The sequence below is a fragment of the Coregonus clupeaformis genome, chromosome 15 (assembly GCF_020615455.1).
Source record: "Coregonus clupeaformis isolate EN_2021a chromosome 15, ASM2061545v1, whole genome shotgun sequence".
Lineage (NCBI taxonomy): Eukaryota > Metazoa > Chordata > Actinopteri > Salmoniformes > Salmonidae > Coregonus > Coregonus clupeaformis.
Genome location: NC_059206.1, coordinates 53,277,060 through 53,300,419, shown reverse-complemented (window position 1 = coordinate 53,300,419; position 23,360 = coordinate 53,277,060). Strand labels below are relative to the sequence as shown.

The 23,360-nt window shown below is 44.5% G+C and overlaps 1 protein-coding gene across 4 annotated transcripts in view; it reads right to left on the bottom strand.

The window, feature by feature from the left end:
* Positions 1-6,375: 6,375 nt before the first annotated feature.
* The window catches only part of LOC121583389 (alpha-synuclein), a 32,657-nt gene continuing 15,672 nt past the window's right edge, over positions 6,376-23,360 (bottom strand). For all 4 annotated transcript variants that reach the window (XM_041899568.1, XM_041899571.1, XM_041899570.1 and 1 more), the window contains 2 exons: positions 20,791-20,868; positions 6,376-7,775 (listed from right to left, as the gene is read on the bottom strand). In XM_041899568.1, coding sequence (XP_041755502.1) covers positions 7,755-7,775; positions 20,791-20,868 — 99 coding nt within the window. In that variant the 3' untranslated portion in view covers positions 6,376-7,754. The remainder of the gene's footprint in view (positions 7,776-20,790; positions 20,869-23,360) is intronic.

Genomic DNA, 23,360 nt, shown 5'->3' with positions numbered 1-23,360 from the left:
GTGGGGACTTCCCGATTTAATATCCTCAGAAAATGGGAAAGAGTTTTGTGGATAAATCAGTGAAATGGTTTTTGAAAAAATTGGGAAAAAAAGTCTGACTAAAATGTTATGAAAACTAGGGTTGAAGTAACTCTAGGAAATTTTCAATATCTGATTGTGTGATAATTTTCGCATGTCTTTACATATTATTGTGATATTTAGTGTTTTGTTATGAATCAAAGGGGGGAAATGGAATGTGATTCATTTATATATCATTTTATATTATTTTGATATAGATGTTTTAATTTTCATGTGTTGTTTTGCAAAAGATACTGGTTTGTGTTTTCTTTTCTTCCAGAAGTATATGGGAATGTGTAGAGGGGATTCAAATACTCAAACATGGACAATATGAATGGACTGGAGGAAGTGGAACAAGGAAGGTGTGGAAATGTTCAGATTCCATCATCGACGTTGCATTGAAAGTCGACACTGTGGAGGAGCTGCAGTGTAGTGGACTACATTCCAGTGTTATATTCTTTCTTTATTAATTTTTTGAAGAATTATGTTTTCTGTTGTTGGGTACATGTGGGGACCTCAGATGTTTTTGTTTATTTCATTGAAGCTTAGGGATATTGGGTCTAGGCAGGGACAGAGAGAATCCACAGGAGGATCCGATGGGTCGACCAGCCTGAATGTGGACATTTTTGATTGTATTTTGTTTTCTGAGGTTTTCATGTGTATTCAATTGCATCATAGCTTAAAATGCATTGATAAAGATTTATAAATTGATCTGGAGTACTTAGGTGGTCGCCTGGGGCAGAGGGGCCGTGAGAGAATTTTCCTGTCTTGATTGATTGATGGATATTTGGAATGAAAGCTGCCAGACAGGTTTTTCGCTCTTACACTCCATAACAATTTATTTACACTCCATACAAAAATGTGTCTATATAAACATGTGTTTACTCTCCATAAATTTTGGTTTATTGCTAAAGTTACTCAAGAACAAAAATTGTTATTTGTCATAATCCTATTCTTTTTGTTTTCGAGACTTAATTAGTCTCAAAGGGGGGAAATATGTAGTGTCTGAAGGTCTATGATTTTGCTGACATTTGCAAATGGTGTAATAGATGAACTTTACTCTGCTTTGCTGAAGCATCTGGAAAGCATTGCTACATAGGCTTCTTGGAATAGAGGACATTTGGAGATGTGGGGAGGCCGGGGATTGGTCTGTCAAAAACCACCCATCTTATGTTACATAGGATATAAATACCATGTTTTAAACAAAGGACAGGGAGAAACAACATATTAGCGCTAACTGGGCTAGTCATTGTCTAAATGACAGGTAAAAACACATTCATAACCATAAAGGGCTAGTTACCCCCTAGTACCCTACAGATTGGCTCATCAGATATAGTTTCCTAAAACCAATCTTATAGGATCTTTGTGAGGATTTAAGACCTACTTTAGAAAAGGCAAACACATGCCATTTCGGTGCACATCAAAGTGTTATGCACCCTCGGGTTTTTGGCAACGGGCACTTTTCAGCGGGAGCTTACCCATCGGCATCTCACAATCCTCATGAGCCAATGTTTTGAATGCAGTTTATCATAGCGCACTGTGCTTTATTACGGCAAACACATTTTGTACTCATCACTGCATTCTACATTAACATTTACATTTTAGTCATTTAGCAGACGCTCTTATCCAGAGCGACTTACAGGAGCAATTAGGGTTAAGTGCCTTGCTCAAGGGCACATTTACGTCATTTAGCAGACGCTCTTATCCAGAGCGACTTACAAATTGGTGCATTCACCCTATAGCCAGTGGGATAACCACTTTACACTTTTTAGTAGAAGGATTACTTTATCCTATCCCAGGTATTCCTTAAAGAGGTGGGGTTTCAAATGTCTCCGGAAGGTGGTGAGTGACTCCGCTGTCCTGGCGTCGTGAGGGAGCTTGTTCCACCATTGGGGTGCCAGAAAGTTGTCACTAGGTTGATACATTGCTATGTTTTCATTTATAAAGCCCTTTTACAAAAAGCCCCACTGTACCAAACATCTTTACTAAACTGTAGACATGTTAGTTCAAATCAAATCAAAATTTGTCACATGCGCCGAATACAACAGGTGTAGACCTTACAGTGAAATGCTTACTTACAAGCCCTTAACCAACAATGCAGTTTTAAGAAAGAATACCCCCAAAAATAAAAAATAAATACAATATAAAATAATACGAAATAAAAGTAACAAATAATTAAAGAGCAGAAGTAAAACTAACAATAGCGAGGCTATATACTTGGGGTACCGGTACCGAGTCAATGTGCTAGTCAAGGTAATTTAGGTAATATATACATGTAGGTAAAGTTTTTAAAGTGACTATGCATAGATAATAAACTGTCACGCCCTGGCTCTGGGGACGCTTGTATGTTGAGCCAGGGTGTGAGTTTTCTTTGTTTGTTCTAGTTTTGTATTTCTATGTTGGCCAGGGTGGCTCCCAATCGGAGACGGCTGTAGCTCGTTGTCTCTGATTGGGAGCCATACTTAGGTAGCCGTTTGGCATTGTTTTATGTGGGATCTTGTTCCAGTGTAGGTTTGTGTTTGAACCGAGGACGTCACGTATCGATTTGTTGTTTTGTTCGGGTGATTATTCTAATAAATAAAAGTATGTTCGCCTTCCACGCTGCGCCTTGGTCCTCTGTATCAGACGATCGTGACATAAACAGAGAGTAGCAGCAGCGTAAAAGGGGGGTAGCCATTTGATTAGATGTTCAGGAGTCTTATGGCTTGGAGGTAGAAGCTGTTTAGAAGCCTCTTGGACATAGACTTGGCGCTCCGGTACCGCTTGCCGTGCGGTAGCAGAGAGAACAGTCTATGACTAGGGTGGCTGGAGTCTTTGACCATTTTTAGGGCCTTCCTCTGACACCGCCGGGTATAGAGGTCCTGGATGGCAGGAAGCTTGGCCCCAGTGATGTACTGGGCCGTACGCACTACCCTCTGTAGTGCCTTGCGGTCGGAGGCCGAGCAGTTGCCATGCAACCAGTCAGGATGCTCTCGGTGATGCACCCAGTCTCAGGGATGGCTAACTCTGGAAATTCCTTTTGTTTCTACGGAGTTATGTAAATCAGCTTTTAGGTTTCTTGCACCATTAGTGGAATAATCTTCAAAATGTTCCTAAATGTGATGGTTTGGTGCCTCTAGGGCAATTCAGAAAGCTGATTGAGGACCTTATTACTGATTAATGTGTTCTTTTTTATGACCATGGTTTTTGTTTCTGCATTTATATTTTGATGTGTGTAATTTCTGTAATTCAGGGCTAATCTGTAAAATAGACATTGATCTCAGTATGACTCCCTGATAAAATAAAGGTTAAATAAAAAAATAAGTAAATCATTAGCAAAACAAACTGTAACATACATTTCCATACACCATTGCACAACAGGTTTCTTCGCCATCAATGGGTTCCCAAATAGCCTATGAACGGAACAATAGACAGCACTCACATCGCCATAAAAATCACCATCCCAAAACGAGTTCAACTATGTGAACAGAAAAGGCTTCCACTCTTAGTGTGCAGGTGATAGGTTATGGGATGTGCAAAAAAACGCTGCTGAATGAGGTGGCCAGGTGGAACGCAGAACTGTTGTCCTACAGTGAGGGAAAAAAGTATTTGATCCCCTGCTGATTTTGTACGTTTGCCCACTGACAAAGACATAATCAGTCTATAATTTTAATGGTTGGTTTATTTGAACAGTGAGAGACAGAATAACAACAAAAAAATCCAGAAAAACGCAGGTCAAAAATGTTATAAATTGATTTGCATTTTAATGAGGGAAATAAGTATTTGACCCCTCTGCAAAACATGACTTAGTACTTGGTGGCAAAACCCTTGTTGGCAATCACAGAGGTCAGATGTTTCTTGTAGTTGGCCACCAGGTTTGCACACATCTCAGGAGGGATTTTGTCCCACTCCTCTTTGCAGATCTTCTCCAAGTCATTAAGGTTTCGAGCCTGACGTTTGGCAACTCGAACCTTCAGCTCCCTCCACAGATTTTCTATGGGATTAAGGTCTGGAGACTGGCTTGGCCACTCCAAGACCTTAATGTGCTTCTTCTTGAGCCACTCCTTTGTTGCCTTGGCCGTGTGTTTTGGGTCATTGTCATGCTGGAATACCCATCCACTACCCATTTTCAATGCCCTGGCTGAGGGAAGGAGGTTCTCACCCAAGATTTGACGGTACATGGCCCCGTCCATCGTCCCTTTGATGCGGTGAAGTTGTCCTGTCACCTTAGCAGAAAAACACCCCCAAAGCATAATGTTTCCACCTCCATGTTTGACGGTGGGGATGGTGTTCTTGGGGTCAGAGGCAGCATTCCTCCTCCTCCAAACACGGCGAGTTGAGTTGATGCCAAAGAGCTCAATTTTGGTCTCATCTGACCACAACACTTTCACCCAGTTCTCCTCTGAATCATTCAGATGTTCATTGGTAAACTTCAGACGGCCCTGTATATGTGCTTTCTTGCTTTCTTGAGCAGGGGGACCTTGCGGGCGCTGCAGGATTTCAGTCCTTCACGGCGTAGTGTGTTACCAATTGTTTTGTTGGTGACTATGGTCCCAGCTGCCTTGAGATCATTGATAAGATCCTCCCGTGTAGTTCTGGGCTGATTCCTCACCGTTCTCATGATCATTGCAACTCCACGAGGTAAGATCTTGCATGGAGCCCCAGGCCGAGGGAGATTGACAGTTATTTTGTGTTTCTTCCATTTGCGAATAATCGCACCAACTGTTGTCAACTTCTCACCAAGCTGCTTGGCGATGGTCTTGTAGCCCATTCCAGCCTTGTGTAGGTCTACAATCGTGTCCCTGACATCCTTGGAGAGCTCTTTGGTCTTGGCCATGGTGGAGAGTTTGGAATCTGATTGATTGATTGCTTCTGTGGACAGGTGTCTTTTATACAGGTAACAAACTGAGATTAGAAGCACTCCCTTTAAGAGTGTGCTCCTAATCTCAGCTCGTTACCTGTATAAAAGACACCTGGGAGCCAGAAATCTTTCTGATTGAAAGGGGGTCAAATACTTATTTCCCTCATTAAAAATGCAAATCAATTTATAAAAAAATTTTAATGCATTTTTCTGGATTTTTTTGTTGTTATTCTGTCTCTCACTGTTCAAATAAACGTACAAAATCAGCAGGGGATCAAATACTTTTTTCCCTCACTGTATATGCCTAGAGGGAGCTGTTGAGGATGGATGGCTTATTGGTTTGTTGCCTACTCATTTGAAGTACATTTGCCATTGCTAAAGCAACTTAAATGGTCCTCTCTTTGTAGCTATGTTTGTTTTTACTGGTCAAACCACGAGCAAGCCGAATAAAACCTTTCGGTTGTACTCTCTGACACTAGCACCTCTATGTAATTCAGTCTTTTTTTTTGCTTTTTCCAGTTGCACCATTGTAGGCTATTTCATGGTATGGCGTTGTATATTCCCCACGGGCTTTAAAAGGGATGATTTTGACCATATATGCTTAATTAGGGGCGTGTCTAAATGCAAATAGCCAAAGTCGTGCATTAGCACTGAGGCGGAGTGTATATTTCCACAATATGTTGGAATAAAACTGTGAAATTGTCAAAATGATGTTAATGCCCTTTTAGTGTGAGAGCTGTTTGAAAAGACCACCAGAGACTTCAGCCTGTTTTGGTGGGATGGAGTTTTGGCCTGCCTGGTGACATCACCAAGTGGTAAATTAGTTAATAAACCAATAAGAAAGAGTTCCAAACCAATGCCATTAAAAGTTAGTTTTCCCCTCCCCACTTAAGACCACTCCGACAGTCCTAGCAAAATTCTTGCTTGAGAAATTACTCTTTGCTAAGAAGCTATTTTTGTTTATTGTTGACCATTTTAATTGAAATCAATCACAGTAAGGTACTTAATTGTTACCCAGAAATGTTTTGATATTGAGATAAAAACAGCTGCGTTGGATCTTTAAAGGAAAATACCACTCAAAAACTATATTTTGGTGTTTGTTTCATTAGTCCACTGTTGATGCAGTCCCAAAATGTTTTGCATGTCAGCAATCAAGTTTTCAAGATATAGAACTTTCAAAATACAGAAAGTGTTACAGTATGCTGAGACAGACTGGCGTAGTCATGTTGGAAAAGACTCAAGTTGGCTCTCCTGTTTCATACTAATACTGTAATGTTACAATGAGCAAGCAGGCAAACCATAGAAATAGAATCCCTAGAATGGAACTCTTCAATACAGAATCAGCCATATTTAGTGTACCCATTAATTTACCAGTCACATAGCCATGGGGAGAGGTTCTAATCCCTTTCTAGGCATTCTATTTCTGAGGCAAACACACATGTTGTGAATAGATGTAATAAGACAAACTAATAGACATCTTATTTTGTTATGTATACTTTATTCAACATTTAACAAATGTAACTAAACTCCTTGTCACAGTTAGTTGCATTTTTTGATTCCATGCTAGTGTGTTTCAAACTCCACCTTGTATTTCACTAATCTGCAGAGTGAGAACATAAAAATACAAGTTTATAAATTCACAGATACCTCATATAGCACAGTAGTAGTCCACCACAAAAACAAAGTATGCTTCCTTTCAGATTCGTATAGTTAATCGTTATAGGCACATGTGCTTTTTCATAAATTGTACTACAGTGCACTCCGCATATAGTGATCGCATCTGTGCAGGACTGTCAGTGGTTTATCACAGTGTACTGTATCTAGGGTGTCCAATCAAAAACGCTTCTTTTGACCAATAGGTAAAAATAATGTTAATTGTGTAGATAATCCTCTAAGAAAGAATTAAGGCTACTGGCTACCTGACAGGCTCACTTTCCCGTTGAACTCGTCGTCTTTCTTCTTGAATCCACAGGACATAAAACAATAGAGGTTAGATGAATATTGATTTTGAGACATGTTTTCATATTTTAGTATATGCTTTTCATATTAATTCAAAATTCAATTTTTGGGGGGGAGATTTCTCACAAAAACAAGTGTATATCTGTGAAATGTCAACAGCGAACAGAGTGTATAACAAGCTTTTTATTTTCAAAGCCTTTTACATTTAATTAAGCTTTTTGCGACCTGCGGAAACAACCTTTAAGACGACAACCACAAAATGTAAAATCCTCAAGTTATTACGAGAAACAGAGCGTCAACAGAGCGCAGTGCTTATTATCGGCTGTATTAGGTTACGAAATCCGACTTTTTGGATATCATGTTAATGATATGTTAGACAAAGGCTCCAATGAACAATTCAGAACATTAATAATCAAATTTGTCTTGGTAAAATGTATTTTATAACATAAGGAAGTGACATTTCATCAGCAAAGCGCGTTTTCGACTCCGTCCTGTATATAGTATTTGTATTTACTTCAAAGCCACAAAGTCCACAGACAGCAAGACAGAACGTACAGGTAGTTCCTCCGGTGTCCAGGTGGCTGCCTTAGTGGGAGGGAGTTACTGAAGATGACAACTGGACCAGAAGGGCATATAGACCCCACTCAGGACTGACTGACGGAGACTACAGGCCACACACACAGACTGATGTACACACACACTGGCGTTCACCCACTAAGCTAAAGACACACGTTACACACACACAACGTCATACACACATGGCACAGACTCCATTAAGGAACACAACGAGGCACGACGGGACTTGGCAGGGCGACATGGAATGTTTTGATAATTGATTCTGGATTGTTACAGTAGTTCTGGATTGTTGTGAGATGAGGCACTTGACAGTGCTGTACTTCTAATAGCCATCGGAATCCTCCTGCAAGTACAGAGGGGGAATGGTTACTTTTAGAATTATTATGAAATTATTTTCCCACTTGTGTAACAACTGATAACATTAAACTCTATTACCATGTACAAAGCAGTTACTATGTTACTACAGTTATTTCAAGTTTTAATGTCACGTGCACAAGTACAGCAGAATGCCTTTCTTGCAAGCTCCAAACCCAACAATGCAGCAATCAATATCAACGTAGCACTAAAAATAAGCTAAGGTAGAACAAAAACACACGAGAATTAAAAGTAAGAAATAAGAAGAACACGAGAAAGTAAGAAGCTATATACAGGGTCAGTTCCAATACCATATTTACAATGTGCAAGAATACTGGAGTGATAGAGATAGATATGTATAGGGGTAAGGTGACTAGGTATCAGGATATATGATCAACAGAGTAGCAGCAGCGTTCACTGAGTGTACAAAACATTAGGAACATCTTCCTAATATTGAGTTGCACTCCCTTTTGTCCTCAGAACAGCCTCAATTCGTCGTGGCATGGACTACAAGGTATACTACTATTTCTGATACACACGGGAAACACATCTACACTGATTGAAGTGGATTTAACAGGTGACATCAATAAGGGATCATAGCTTTCACCTTGTTTCACCTGGTCAGTCTGTAATGTTTTTTACACTCAGTGTAAATGATTGAGTACGTGTGTGTAGAGTCAGCATAAATGTGTGCGTGTTGGAGTGTCAGTGTGCGTGAGTGTTTAGAGTCCTGTGAGTGTGCATAGACAATGCAAAAATGAAATACAAGGGTCAACTAATGTGTAGTTACATAGGTATTAGGATAACTTAAGGTAAAGTATTACCCTATTTGTACATAATGTTAAAAATAAGATGAATTAACAAATCACATGCATACATGGTGGTGATGGATCATGATGATGGTGGATGGAACCCAAAATGACCTATTGTGAGCAAACGGGAACATCACCCTTCTGAACAGCCAAAATAAACAATAAAAGCCATGTAAAACAATCTGATGAATGAAACATGGGAAAGGATGACTAACTAACAAGGGGAGGATGATGAGAAAACCATTCATTATTGATGCACTAACCACGTTTCCATCCAACCATTTCATATGGATGAATTTCCTGACTTATGAAAAAAAGTCACGACCGGGCTGATGGAAACATTAAATGCCATTACAATTTTATGAAATGCCATCAAGACAATTTGTTCGTTCGACATGGTGGGATCTTTTTGTGTCTGTAAAATTAATTATGCAAGAAATGGCGGAGGAAACACCTTTATGTGCAAACATTGTGTCACACCCTGGCTCTGGGACTCATTATGTTGAGCCAGGGTGTGTTCATTCTATGTGTTCTGTTTCTATGTTGGGTGTTCTAGGTTGTTTATTTCTATGTTTGACTGAGTGACTCCCAATCAGAGGCAACGAGTGTCAGCTGTGTGCTGGTTGTCTCTGATTGGGAGCCATATTTAACTGTCTGTGTTTCACTTTGTGTTTGTGGGTTTTTGTTCCGTGTTCGGTCATTGTCACTGAGGACTTCACGAGTCGTTTATTGTTTTGTTATTTCGTGTGTATGCTTTAATTAAATAAAGCAAGTATGTTCGCAACTAACGCTGCGCTTTGGTCCACTCCTTCATACGACGTTCGTGACAGAAAAACCCACCATAAAAGGACCAAGCAGCGTGTCCAGGAGCAGGCAGACTGGACATGGGAGGAAGCGCCAGGAAAGGAGATGGAGAGGCTGGCGATGGCCCAGGTGGGCAAATCGTTGTCCTGGGAGGACATGCTCGGGGGCAAGGGACCTTGGGGTAGGATTAAGGCCCTGGCGAGAGAGGAGCAGCGGTGTCAGCAGTGCCATCGTCGGACGGACGAGAGGCACCCCCAATAATTTTTTAGGGGGGGGCACACGGCATGGGCGACTGGGCAGCAGGAGGCTGCCACAGGGCGAAATGGGAGACGAGGAGAGAAGGCCACCGGGTTACGGGAGCCATTGGCGAGAGGAGGGAAGGAAGTTGTAGAGGCACGGCGAGAGGTACTGAGGTGTATTGCCAGTCCGGTCCGGCCCGTTCCTGATCCCCGTTTAAGGCCAGTGGTGTGTGTTCCCAGTACGGTCCGGCCTGTTCCTGCTCCACGCACCAAGCCTACGGTGTGCGTCGCCAGCCCAGTCCGGCCTGTCCCTGCTCCACGCACCAAGCCTACGGTGTGCGTCGACAGCCCAGCCCGGCCTGTCCCTGCTCCACGCACCAAGCCTACGGTGTGCGTCGCCAGCCCAGTCCGGCCTGTCCCTGCTCCACGCACCAAGCCTACGGTGTGCGTCGCCAGCCCAGCCCGGCCTGTCCCTGCTCCACGCACCAAGCCTACGGTGTGCGTCGCCAGCCCAGCCCGGCCTGTTCCTGCTCCACGCACCAAGCCTACGGTGTGCGTCGCCAGCCCAGTCCGGCCTGTCCCTGCTCCACGCACCAAGCCTACGGTGTGCGTCGACAGCCCAGCCCGGCCTGTTCCTGCTCCACGCACCAAGCCTACGGTGTGCGTCGCCAGCCCTGCCCGGCCTGTTCCTGCTCCACGCACCAAGCCTACGGTGTGCGTCGTCAGCCCAGCCCGGCCTGTCCCTGCTCCACGCACCAAGCCTACGGGGTTCGTCGCCAGCCCGGCCCGGCCTGTCCCTGCTCCACGCACCAAGTCTACGGTGCGCGTCGCCAGCCCGGTCCGGCCTGTTCCTGCCACTCGCACCAAGCCTACGGGGTGCGTCGCCAGCCCGGCCCGGCCTGTCCCTGCTCCACGCACCAAGTCTACGGTGCGCGTCGCCAGCCCGGTCCGGCCTGTTCCTGCCACTCGCACCAAGTCTACGGTGCGCGTCGCCAGCCCGGCCCGGCCCGTTCCTGCCACTCGCACCAAGCCAGGGGTGCGAGTCGTCAGTCCGGCACAACCCGTGCCTGGGTCATCGGTGCCAATTCAGGTACCGCTCTACTGCTCCACTAAGGAGCTGAAGCCTACCGCTCCTGCTACGTCCAGTCCAGCTCCAGCCAGCGGGGCCAGACCGGACCAGGGGCGCTATGGGGGGTTTGTTGGAGGGTGGTGGGCAAGCCCGGAGCCGCCGCCGAGGAGGAATGCCCACCCAGCCCTCCCCTGTTTTGCTCGTATTTAGGCGCGGTCGCAGTCTGCGCCTTTAGGGGGGGGTACTGTCACACCCTGGCTCTGGGACTCATTATGTTGAGCCAGGGTGTGTTCATTCTATGTGTTCTGTTTCTATGTTGGGTGTTCTAGGTTGTTTATTTCTATGTTTGACTGAGTGACTCCCAATCAGAGGCAACGAGTATCAGCTGTGTGCTGGTTGTCTCTGATTGGGAGCCATATTTAACTGTCTGTGTTTCACTTTGTGTTTGTGGGTTTTTGTTCCGTGTTCGGTCATTGTCACTGAGGACTTCACGAGTCGTTTATTGTTTTGTTATTTCGTGTGTATGCTTTAATTAAATAAAGCAAGTATGTTCGCAACTAACGCTGCGCTTTGGTCCACTCCTTCATACGACGTTCGTGACACATTGATATAATAACCATCCATAAACTTGGAGTGACGCGATGATATGGTGTGTGGTCCTCCCACTACGACTCGGGAAAGCATGCAGTTTATTAGGCTACAGATGAAATAGATTATGATGAACTTCACAGGGTGGTGAATGTGCAAGGTGATGAGCTTGATGCTCCTTTCCAATAAATATTGAGTGTTATTCTGGTGATGATCGAAGCTTGGCTGCCGTTTGACAAATACAAATAATAAATCGCTCTTATCCATAATAATCTCATAATGTAGGTAGCCTACCCACACTGTATCTGCGTACTATTGGCTAGAGCGCATGTGCCAAGATCAGAGTGGGAACATTTGCTACATAAATCAAATCAAATTGTATTTGTCACATCCGCCGAATACAACAGGTACCTTACAGTGAAATGCTTACTTACAAGCCTTTAACCAACAATGCAGTTTTAAGAAAAATAAGTGTTCAGTAAAAAATAGATAAGTAAAAATGTGCGTGGGCACAGGTTAGTCGAGATAATATGTACATGTGGGTAGAGGTAAAGTGACTATGCATAGATAATAAACAGAGAGTAGCAGCAGCGTATAACGGTTGTGACAAAACCATCAGTAGAGTTGAAAATGCGATGGAAACCCATTTAACTTCTATTTTTCATTCGATACATGGGAATCTATGTACACTACGTGAATCTCTTCCCCTGTGTGCACTACGTTATCACGCACAGCCTTTTATCCACAAAAAGTCTGATTAAACATGTCACTGGTGGGAAAATGTGCATCTTGTTTTATGCAGATTTTAGAATATTTACATGAAAATCTAGCTAATGACTCAGTTTGAGACTCTTATCTCTGAAATTTTGATTAGATTGTCACAAAATACCATAACAGGGCTCTCGAACCCTGTTCCTGGAGAGCTACCCTCCTGTAGGTTTTCATTCCAAGCCCAGTTGTATTTTACCTGATTCAGTTTATCAAAGGGCTAATTATTAGATTAAGGTTAGCTAATTAGGGTAGCTAATTAGCTAGATTAGGGTTGGAGTGAAAACCTACAGGACGGTAGCTCTCCAGGAACAGGCTTGGAGAGTCCTGGACTAGAGCCTCTGACACAGGTTTCAGCTACAGTACAGTAGGCTTGTTGAAATAGCGCTCTAGAACAGTGGTTTGCCTTTTGAGGAACTCTCAGGTACAAAAACGCTTTTCACGAGAGTGGGCACCCCTGGCTGGGTGGGCACCCCTTGCCCACAAACCCCGGATAGACTGGTCCACGGGGTGGCTCATTCTGGAGGGAGGCTCCGCCCCGTCCTGTTCCGGTCTCCACCGACCACTCATCAGCCCAAACCACCATCCCAGACCACCTACCAGTCCTCACCTCTTCCCCAGGTCCCGCACTCCGAACCGCCCTAGCGGCAGATGCCACCGGGAGGACGGCGGCTACAGACTCCGTCACCAGCCCAGACCTGGCAGGCGTTCCCCGGGAGTATTGGGATCTGGGGGAGGTGTTTAGTAAGAGGCGTGCCAAGGGCCTACCTCCTCACAGGCCTTACGTCTGTGCTATCGATCTCCTGCCGGGCGCCATGCCCACACGAGGGCGATTATTTTCCTTGTCCCAGGCCGGAGACGCTGGCCATGAGGGAGTATATCGACGAGGCACTCGTATCTCTACCTCACCCGCGGGCTTCTTCTTCGTGGGGAAAAAGGACGTGGGGGCAGCAGCCGTGCATTGATTACCGGGCGCTCAACGACAACACAGTTAAGAACCGCTACCAATTCCCCATGATGACGACAGCAATCGAGTCATTGCAGGGAGCCCGGGTCTTCACCAAGCTGGACTTACGTAATGCCGACAACCTGGTGAGGATTCGGGAGGGGGACGAGTGGAAGACTGCTTTTAACACACCCAGAGGGCATTACTAAGTCATGCCGTTCGGTCTAGCCAACGCGCCTGCGGTGTTCCAGGTGTTGGTCAATGGCGTGCTCCGGGACCTCCTCGACTACAGCGTCTTCGTGTATTTGGATGACGTCCTAATATTTTTGAAGGACATGAGTAAACACCAGCAGTACGTTCGGCAGGTCCTCCAACTCCTTCTCCGTCACCAGCTCTACGTCAAGGCGGAGAAGTGTGTGTTCCACACAGAGACAGTCTCCTTCCTGGGGTTCATCTTCACCCAGAGGGACCTACGGATGGACCCAGCCAAGGTCAGCGCGGTACTGGATAAGCCCCAGCCCTCAAGCAACGACAACGGTTTTTAGGGTTCGCTAATTTTTATAGGCGATTTATTCACAATTTTAGCTCCCTAGCCACTCCCCTGACAGCCCTCAACCAGATGAGCGTACGCTCCTTCGCCTGGCCCCAGGAAGCGGGGAACGCATTATACACTTAATTGGCGCTTTATATCGGCCCCGGTTCTCGGGCATCCTGATCCGTCCCTGCCGTTCATTGTGGAGGTGGATGCTTCAGACGTTGAGGTGGGAGCAATCCTGTCCCAGCGGTTCCTCACGGACGTTAAGACTCACCGCTGCGCATTTTTCTCCCGTCGGCTGTCCCCGGCGGAGCGGAATTACGACGTGGGGAACCGTGAGCTGCTAGCGGTCAAGCTCGCCCTGGGGGAGTGGAGGCATTGGCTAGAGTGGGCCGCCCATCCATTCATCGTATGGACTGACCACAAGAACTTAGCCTACATTCATAGGGGCCAAGAGGCTCAACTTGCGCCAGGCCAGGTGGGCGTTGTTCTTCACCAGGTTCCGGTTCACCATCTCATACCATCCGGGGTCGAAGAACACCAAGCCTGACGTGCTCTCCCGGCAGTTCGACCCTGTGGACCTGGTGGAGAGGGACGACCCCATTGTCCCCAACGCCCTGATTGCTGCCCCAGTTTCGTGTGGAATTGATAGGCTGGTCAGAGCAGTGCTAAGGCGGGATCCGGGCGGAGGTCCATCGGGGAGGATGTACGTACCCAAGGTTGTGCGCTCGCGACTGCTTCAGTGGGCGCACACGTCCGACCTCACCAGCCATCCAGGGGGCGCCAGGATGTTGGAGTTCCTGCGTAGGAGGTTCTGGTGGCCATCTGCTGAGGGGGATATGCGCGCCTTCGTGGCTACTTGCCCGGTGTGCGTGCGCACGAAGAGCTCACGTCAGCCCGCGGCAGGGCTGCTCCAACCCCTGCCTATCCCCAAGCGCCCCTGGTCCCACATCTCGCTGGATTTCATTTCCGCCCTACCCCCCTCTTTTATTTATTTATTTTTTTTTATTTTTTTTATTTCACCTTTATTTAACCAGGTAAGCCAGTTGAGAACAGGTTCTCATTTACAACTGCGACCTGGCCAAGATAAAGCAAAGTAGTGCAATAAAAACAACACAGAGTTACATATGGGGTAAAGAAAAAAAAACATAAAGTCAGAAAATACAACAGAAAATATATATACAGTGTGTGCAAATGTAGCAAGTTATGGAGGTAAGGCAATAAATGGGCTATAGTGCAGAATAATTACAATAGTATTAACACTGGAATGCTAGATGTGCAAGAGATTATGTGCAAATAGAGATACTGGGGTGCAAAAGAGCAAATTAAATAACAATATAGGGATGAGGTAGTTGGGTGGGCTAATTTCAGATGGGCTGTGTACAGGTGCAGTGATCGGTAAGGTGCTCTGACAACTGATGCTTAAAGTTATTGAGGGAGATAAGAGTCTCCAGCTTCAGAGATTTTTGCAATTCGTTCCAGTCATTGGCAGCAGAGAACTGGAAGGAATGGCGGCCAAAGGAGGTGTTGGCTTTGGGAATGACCAGTGAGATATACCTGCTGGAGCGCAGACTACGGGTGGGTGCTGCTATGGTGACCAATGAGCTAAGATAGGGCGGGGATTTGCCTAGCAGTGATTTATAGATGGCCTGGAGCCAGTGGGTTTGACGACCGAACATGTAGTGAGGACCAGCCAACAAGAGCGTACAGGTCACAGTGGTGGGTAGTGTATGGGGCTTTGGAGACAAAACGGATGGCACTGTGATAGACTACATCCAATTTGCTGAGTAGAGTGTTGGAGGCTATTTTGTAAATGACATCGCCGAAGTCAAGGATCGGTAGGATAGTCAGTTTTACGAGGGCATGTTTGGCAGCATGAGTGAAGGAGGCTTTGTTGCGAAATAGGAAGCCGATTCTAGATTTAACTTTGGATTGGAGATTCTTTATGTGAGTCTGGAAGTTGAGTTTACAGTCTAACCAGACACCTAGATATTTGTAGTTGTCCACATACTCTAGGTCAGACCCGTCGAGAGTGGTGATTCTAGTCGGGTGGGCGGGTGCTAGCAGCGTTCGATTGAAAAGCATGCATTTAGTTTTACTAGTGTTTAAGAGCAGTTGAAGGCTACTGAAGGATTGTTGTATGGCATTGAAGCTCGTTTGGAGGTTTGTTAACACAGTGTCCAATGAAGGGCCAGATGTATACAAAATGGTGTCGTCTGCGTAGAGGTGGATCTGAGAGTCACCAGCAGCAAGAGCGACATCATTGATATACACGGAGAAAAGTGTCGGCCCAAGAATTGAACCCTGTGGCACCCCCATAGAGACTGCCATAGGTCCAGACAACAGGCCCTCCGATTTGACACACTGAACTCTATCTGAGAAGTAGTTGGTGAACCAGGCGAGGCAGTCATTTGAGAAACCAAGGCTATTTAGTCTGCCAATAAGAATGCGGTGGTTGACAGAGTCGAAAGCCTTGGCCAGGTCGATGAAGACGGCTGCACAGTACTGTCTATTATCAATCGCGGTTATAATATCGTTTAGGACCTTGAGCGTGGCTGAAGTGCACCCGTGACCAGCTCGGAAACCGGATTGCATAGCGGAGAAGGTACGGTGGTATTCGAAATGGTCGATGATCTGTTTGTTAACTTGGCTTTCGAATACTTTCGAAAGGCAGGGCAGGATGGATATAGGTCTGTAGCAGTTTGGATCTAGAGTGTCACCCCCTTTGAAGAGGGGGATGACCGCGGCAGCTTTCAATCTCTGGGGATCTCAGACGTTATGAAAGAGAGGTTGAACAGACTAGTAATAGGGGTTGCGACAATTTCGGCGGCTAGTTTTAGGAAGAAAGGGTCCAGATTGTCTAGCCCAGCTGATTTGTAGGGGTCCAGATTTTGCAGCGCTTTCAAAACATCAACTGTCTGAATTTGTGTGAAGGAGAAGCGGGGGGGGCATGGGCAAGTTGCAGCAGAGGGTGCAGAGTTGGTGGCCGGGTTAGTGGTAGCCAGATGGAAAGCATGGCCAGCTGTAGCAAAATGCTTGTTGAAATTCTCGATTATTGTAGATTTATCGTTATCCTCTGATGGATACACAGTCATCCTGGTCGTTGTGGACCGGTTCTCGAAGGCTGCCCACTTTATTCCCCTTCCCAATCTCCCGTCAGCCGGGGGGGAAGAAAAAACAGACATTAGGATCCCAATTCCGTTTCAACATTTTAATGTTCACACTAGAGGTCTTCACGGATCCAACAGACCCAAAATTCTGAGATCCAAGCGGGTCCGGATCCTACAGCTGAAACTGGTTGCTGCTGCTGAGGAGCGCAAGAGCGAGTGTAAGGAGCCTTGGCCTTTGCTACTGTTGATTGTGAAAATGGAGGCCATTTTCATTGAAGTAAATGAAAAGTTGGAGGAGAAAGAGTATAGTGAAAAGAAGCCGACAAGGGGAATGTCCTCTGTGGGTGGACAAAGATGAGAAGAACGTTGGCGCGGCCAAATGGTCTGTGTGCAACTCGCTATTTAGGTTTGATGCAATATTTTTACTTTTAACTGTTTTCATATTTATTATCATTTGTTTTATCATTATTATTGTAAGCCTATTTAAGAATCTCAACCAGTTCTTTAAGTATGCAAGTATTTTGTTTCAGTTGTTGATATTTGTTGGCTAAATTAAGTTCCAACTGTAATGATGTGTTTGCCGCAATATAATAGAATTACCGGTAGGCCTATATAGGGCTGCTCACACTCAAACCATAAAAAGGCAAAACCAAAGAGGGCGAGATGCAAAACGTAATTTAATGCCACAACATAATAACTTGTTTGTATTTTCCATGTAAACAGGCTTATAAAGGCAGTGTGCACCGGCGCTCCAACTCTCTCTGACAGCTGAACTTGAGGTGAGGTGTTTTAGGCCTACCAGTCTTACTCCTTTAATCTAATGCTTATCTTTATAAAAACAATATTCTGATAGTAAATGTACGAATTAGCCTCCTTCTGTACGCCTCTCTGTATATTAGTAGCCTATTTATTTATTTGATTTAACCTTTATTTAACCAGGAAAAGCCCATTGAGACCCAGAGTCTCTTTTTCAAGGGAGACCTGGTCAAGAAGGAAGCAACAATCAATACATTACAGAATTAAAACATACAACAATACAATTCAACAACATGATCCAGTCTAAAAAAAAGCATTTACACTCCTCTAACAGAGTCTCCCATCAACATTTTTAATTCATTCAGTGGCACTAATATATCTAGATGAAGCATGGGTTGTAGACTATTCAATGCCTCTGATGCACAAGACGAGAAAGCAGTCTTGCCTAATACTGTAAATATCCTGGGGACTTTAAGTAGCAACCACCTAGCAGACCGGGTATGGTAACTGCTGGTGGTGAAGAAGACCAGACTAAAGAAGTAAAGAGGGAGTTTACCCAAAAGGGCTATGTAGATGAACACAAATGTAGCCTTCTGCGCATACTGTATAAAGTGAGGTCCAACCCACCATTTGTTACAAGGTGCAATGGTGGGTGAGTGACTTGGTATTTGTAATAAAGCGCAAGGAAGCATGATAAACAGAGTCGTCTCTGTAAGACAGAGGAGGCTGCATGCATATACAACAAGTCACCATAATCAATTACAGAGAGAAAAGTGGCCTGAACACGCTTCTTTCTAGCCATAAGCAGGAAGCAAGCCTTATTACGAAAATAACAACCCAATTTAAATGTAAGCTTCCTCACAAGATTATCCATATGAACTTTAAAGGAAAACTTGTCATCCAATCATATACCTAGGTATTTGTAGGATGACACTTTTTCCAATGGATAAGCCACCAGATGTGACAATGCTAACCTTCTCTGGCTGAGTGCGAGCTCTGGTAAAGGTCATGAATTTAGTTTTTTATACATTCAAGACCAGTTTGAGACCATAAAGGGAGACCTGCAGTGACTGAAAAGCAGTCTGGAGGTCTTCAACAGCCTGAACCAGAGACTCAACAGCCTGTGCCCCGATCTAAAGCCAGACTGAACCCCGCTCAGTATGTTCTTTTCAATTAAGATGTTTTTTAAACTGTGAGTTCACTGGGGATTCATAGACTTTGGCCAGGATATGGAGTTTGGAGATAGGACGATAGTTATTCACGTCTGAGGGATCTCCACCCTTTAGTAGTGGGAGGACATAAGCTGATTTCCAAATGATGGGTATGGAATTGGTCAAGAGACTCAAGTTGAAAATGTGAGCCACAGGCTCAGTAATAATACCAGCTGTTACTTTAAGAGGGATCCGGGATGTCTGGACCTGAATACTTTTTAATTGTCTACTGCCTTTAGTGCTTTATAGACCTCAGCTTAATAAACAGGCTCAAAGTTAAAATGGTTCACATGAGAGCCTATATCATAGTTTACTGTAACAGAGCTTACATTAGAGGCCTGGGCCCCACCATTATCAGAAACTGAACCATCAGATATGAAGTGCTTGTTAAAAACCCCTACAATATCAGCTTTATCCTTCACTTCATTAGAATCCATCATTAAATGGTCAGGAAGGCCAGAGGATACATTAGAAGCTGACGCTGATTTGATTAGCTTCCAGAACTTGGTAGGGTTGTTTAGGTTCCCTGTGACCACATTTAGATAGAAATCTGATTTGGACTTCCTGATCATGTACATTTGTTTCTTAGCGCTCTGAAGGAGGCCCAGTCAACAGGAGCATTTGTATGTCTAGCTTGAGCCCAAGAGACATTTCTCTTTCTAGTTAATTCTGCCAAGTTATCTGAAAACCAGGGATTGTCCCTTCCACTGATTCTAAATTTCTTCACAGGGGCATGCTTATCGCAAATGGACACAAATGTCATATAAAAATAGTCCCAGGCAGTGTCAACATCGAGAATCAGACTTACTGTCATTATTATGGTACAGATCATGTAAGAACACGTCTTTAAAAAATATAACTGGGTTTGGCTTTGGTCATTTTTGTATATCTAACAAGCAATTTCACAGTGATCACTGACATCATTACAGAATATCCCAGTCGATGTGTATTTGTGAGAGATATTCGTTAGAAGAATGTCCAAAAGCTTTGATTTGTTAGGTGCTCTGGGATTCCGTCTTGTAGGCGCATTAATTAATTGCGTGAGATTCAGAGTCACAGTTCTTTAAAAGAGTCCGATACAGATGTAAGCATGTCCCAGTTCAAATCTCCAAAAATAATGAATTCAGAGTCACTTAGCTTGTGCAGGACATCAGAGAGAGAGTTAAGTGAGTCTCCCGAAGCAGAGGGCAGTCTGTAGCAGCCGACTACAGTGATGTGGGAGTCCTTATATACGTTCACTTTAACCGCAAGCAATTCAAAATGTTTGGCTTTGGTAATCGAGAGAATTTGAGGTGTTAAACTTGGATTTCACAAATTGCAACCCCTCCTCCTTTACTCATCCGATCAGTTCTAAAAACCGTGTACCCATCAATAGAAATCGAGATATCTGACACAGATTTCTTTAGCAAAGTTTCTGATAAGGATAAAGAATGCATCTTTCTCTCGGTCTCTCTAGGGCTAGGCCTTAGCTTCTCTTCTTTTATATAATTGTTTAAAAATATTCATATCATACAGTGGACGCCTAGGCCTACAGGCCTATATGCATGCAATGCCCTGATGCATTTAGCGCTCAAATCTCCCACAGCTGAACAGTGAGGTGGACAATTACTGTTTTAGGAAAGTAAAAACCAATAAAACAATAGGCTATAAAGTCTTGAATATGCTACACATCAAAACACAATAAATAGTTGTTTTGACATTTCTTATAGGAAGTTTAAGGACAAGTAAGTAACTGTGGATCATTTGGCCAATGTCACTTGTTTATTGATGGCGCTGGCAGCGCCCAGTCGGAAGTTTATTTCTCTCTCGCTTTCTACTCTCGGATCTGAACGGGTCTCTCAGATCCGAGCCGGCATGGGTCTGTTTGGGTCTGTTTTTCCATAAGCCTTTTCGGAACGGGTCTGACTATCCTCGGGTCCATTCGGAACGGGTCTCCGTTTTTAAATGTTTTATTTATGCATGTTGGGTGGGAAAGCCACAGATCCATTTCGGAATGGGTCCAAGACCTTTAGTTCACATCCCTACTCTCAGGTGTGCCGCAAAACTTTTCCTAATCTTGATTATTTTATCTTGATAGTTTTTTTTTAAATCAAGGTGTACCACGGTTTAAAAAAGGTTGGGAACCACTGCTCTAGAAACTGTTATAAGCGTAGGTAAATATCCTACCTCTGCAGCAGTATCACCACCCTCTGGGTCCCCAGATGACTCCTTGATGGGTGAGTCTTTAGACATAGCATCTTCATCCTGCAATAATAACAACACACATTCACTGACCAGGTCAACAATGGGGAAGTGTTGGAAATATCCACAGTAGACAATGATAACTTTTGTTAGTTGGTTGCTGCTGCAGTAAACACTGAGTGCACAAAACATTAGAAACACCTGCTCTTTCCATGACATAGACTGACCAGATAAATCCAGGTGAACGCTATGATCCCTTATTGATGTCACCTGTTAAATCTACTTCAATCAGTGTAGATGAAAGGGAGGAGACAGGTTAAAGAAGGATTTTTAAGCCTTGAGACATGGATTGTGTATGTGTGCCATTCAGAGGGTGAATGGGCAAGACAAAATATTGAAGTGCCTTTGAACGGGGTATGGTAGTAGGTGCCAGGCACACCAGTTTGAGTGTGTCAAAACTGCAACGATGCTGGGTTTTTCACACAACAGTTTCCCATGTGTATCAAGAATGGTCCACCACCCAACTTGACACAACTGTGGGAAGCATTGGATTCAACATGGGCCAGCATCCCTGTGGAAAGCTTGACACATTGTAGAGTCCATGCCCCGACGAATGGAGGCTGTTCTGAGGGCAAAAGGGGGTGCAACTCAACATTAGGAAGGTGTTCCTAATGTTTTGTACACAGTGTATTCCTCGTTGGTAATGACAAGCGTGCTAACAATTGCAGGCTGTGGGAACCAAACCTATTACAGTAAATTGCTTCTTGATCCATGTGCATGTTCTGTGCTACAATACAAGGCATTAAGAGTTAATGAAGGAGGAGAGGCTCCACAGCACACACATCAGATAGTAGAACTTTATCGGTGCTTGTCATTGGTGTGACCTTCTTTAATAAGATACAGGCAGGTGACACACAGCTCCACTCATCTCCCAGTGTGTGTGTGAGACACGGCTACCAGCTGACACGACCTTAGAGCAGTTACCGCGTGGCATGGGCCCACGTGCCCTCTGCTCCTTTATGCATGTATGTGTGTTTGTGCCCTCTCCTCCTGCTATTCCATTTAACACCGCCCACCGCGTCTCCATCTGTTCACGCAGCAGAGCCAGAGACTCACTGGTGTGCTTCTACAGAGAAAGAAGCACACCACACGGCTTCTCTCAACACCCACCGTGGCCAATAAATACTGTCTCTACTGTGCTATTTTCTATTCTGTTAATCATTTCAAGAAACCCAAACCCATGAAGCCCCATGATATAGTTAGTTCAAATGATAATACTTGTCGTATAAAGAGAATAAAAACTGGAATATCTTATCCAGGTAAGTTTTAACTTGAATTGAGCCATTTCCCATATGAAACATTAACTACATTTTAATTGTGTTCCTCTTGTCTTGTGGCTCATCAACAGAACATACAACATCTGTGACATGAGTACAATGAGTTGGTCTACAGGAGCTGATGAGGTGTGTTCTCTGTTTGGTCTTACAAGCCCAAATCCATTTACCAGCCTGAGCTGTCTCCTCACACACACAGCACTGCTTGTTGTGTGTGTGTGTGTGGGTGGATGGGTGTTCTATCCAACAAACAGGCAGCAGCCTCGCTCTTCCTCTCTCACACTGGCTAACTGATGGCTGTGGACAACCACATGAAAGTAGATTGATCGCTCTGCTCCCTCACCTGCTGTTCCCTTGCTTGCTTTAGGAAGGAGGGATGGAGAGACGGATAGATGGATAAATAAAGGTAAAGAGAGATGGAGCCTGGGTCGGAGCCCCCTAGGCAGAGAAGCCCCTTTGATGGGCTCTAACATGGGGGTCGGTCGATTGGACCTTTTTAATTTGATCGATATCAATGACACTAATGACTGGGGCTCAGAAGTCAAGCAGGGAACAGAGAGGTACTAAGGCTCTGTCTAAATGAGATCAATCCAATTCCGTGCACAGTCTCTGGCTTCGTCCCAAATGGCACCCTATTACTTATATAGTGCACTACTTTTGAACAGCGCCCATGTAGGGAATTAGGGTGCCATTTGGGACGCACTCTGTATTTCTGTGTTTTCTCTCTCAAACTCGAAGGACACATTAAGGTGTTATACAGAGGACACGATTAGGAGTTAGACAGGGTTTGGAGATACACCGTTAGGTAGCCAATCAATGGCCACAGGAAATGCCACAAACAAACCTCTTTAAAAACAAATCGAATGGACAGGGGATTGTGTTGACACACTGGTGATTAACAGAGAAAAACAAAGATTGTAATTGGCTGAAAAATAATACTCAAGACATTACTCTGATTACCAGAGTGGTTCCAAGGCGTTGCCTACTGTCCAGACCAAAATATTTATTCCTTTTGCAGCCCAGAATTTCACTACTTTATCTTATTCATCAGTAGCATTTCTGGGTGTGTGTCGGTAATTATTGTTATGAAGTCCTTGATCTTGGAACCCAGAACCAAATCTTGTGTGGACACTGGCCAGCTACTCGATTTGTTTAACATTTAAGTTAACAGTCTGTCATTAAATCGTAAACCCTAACATCTACAAGTTAAGAACATACATA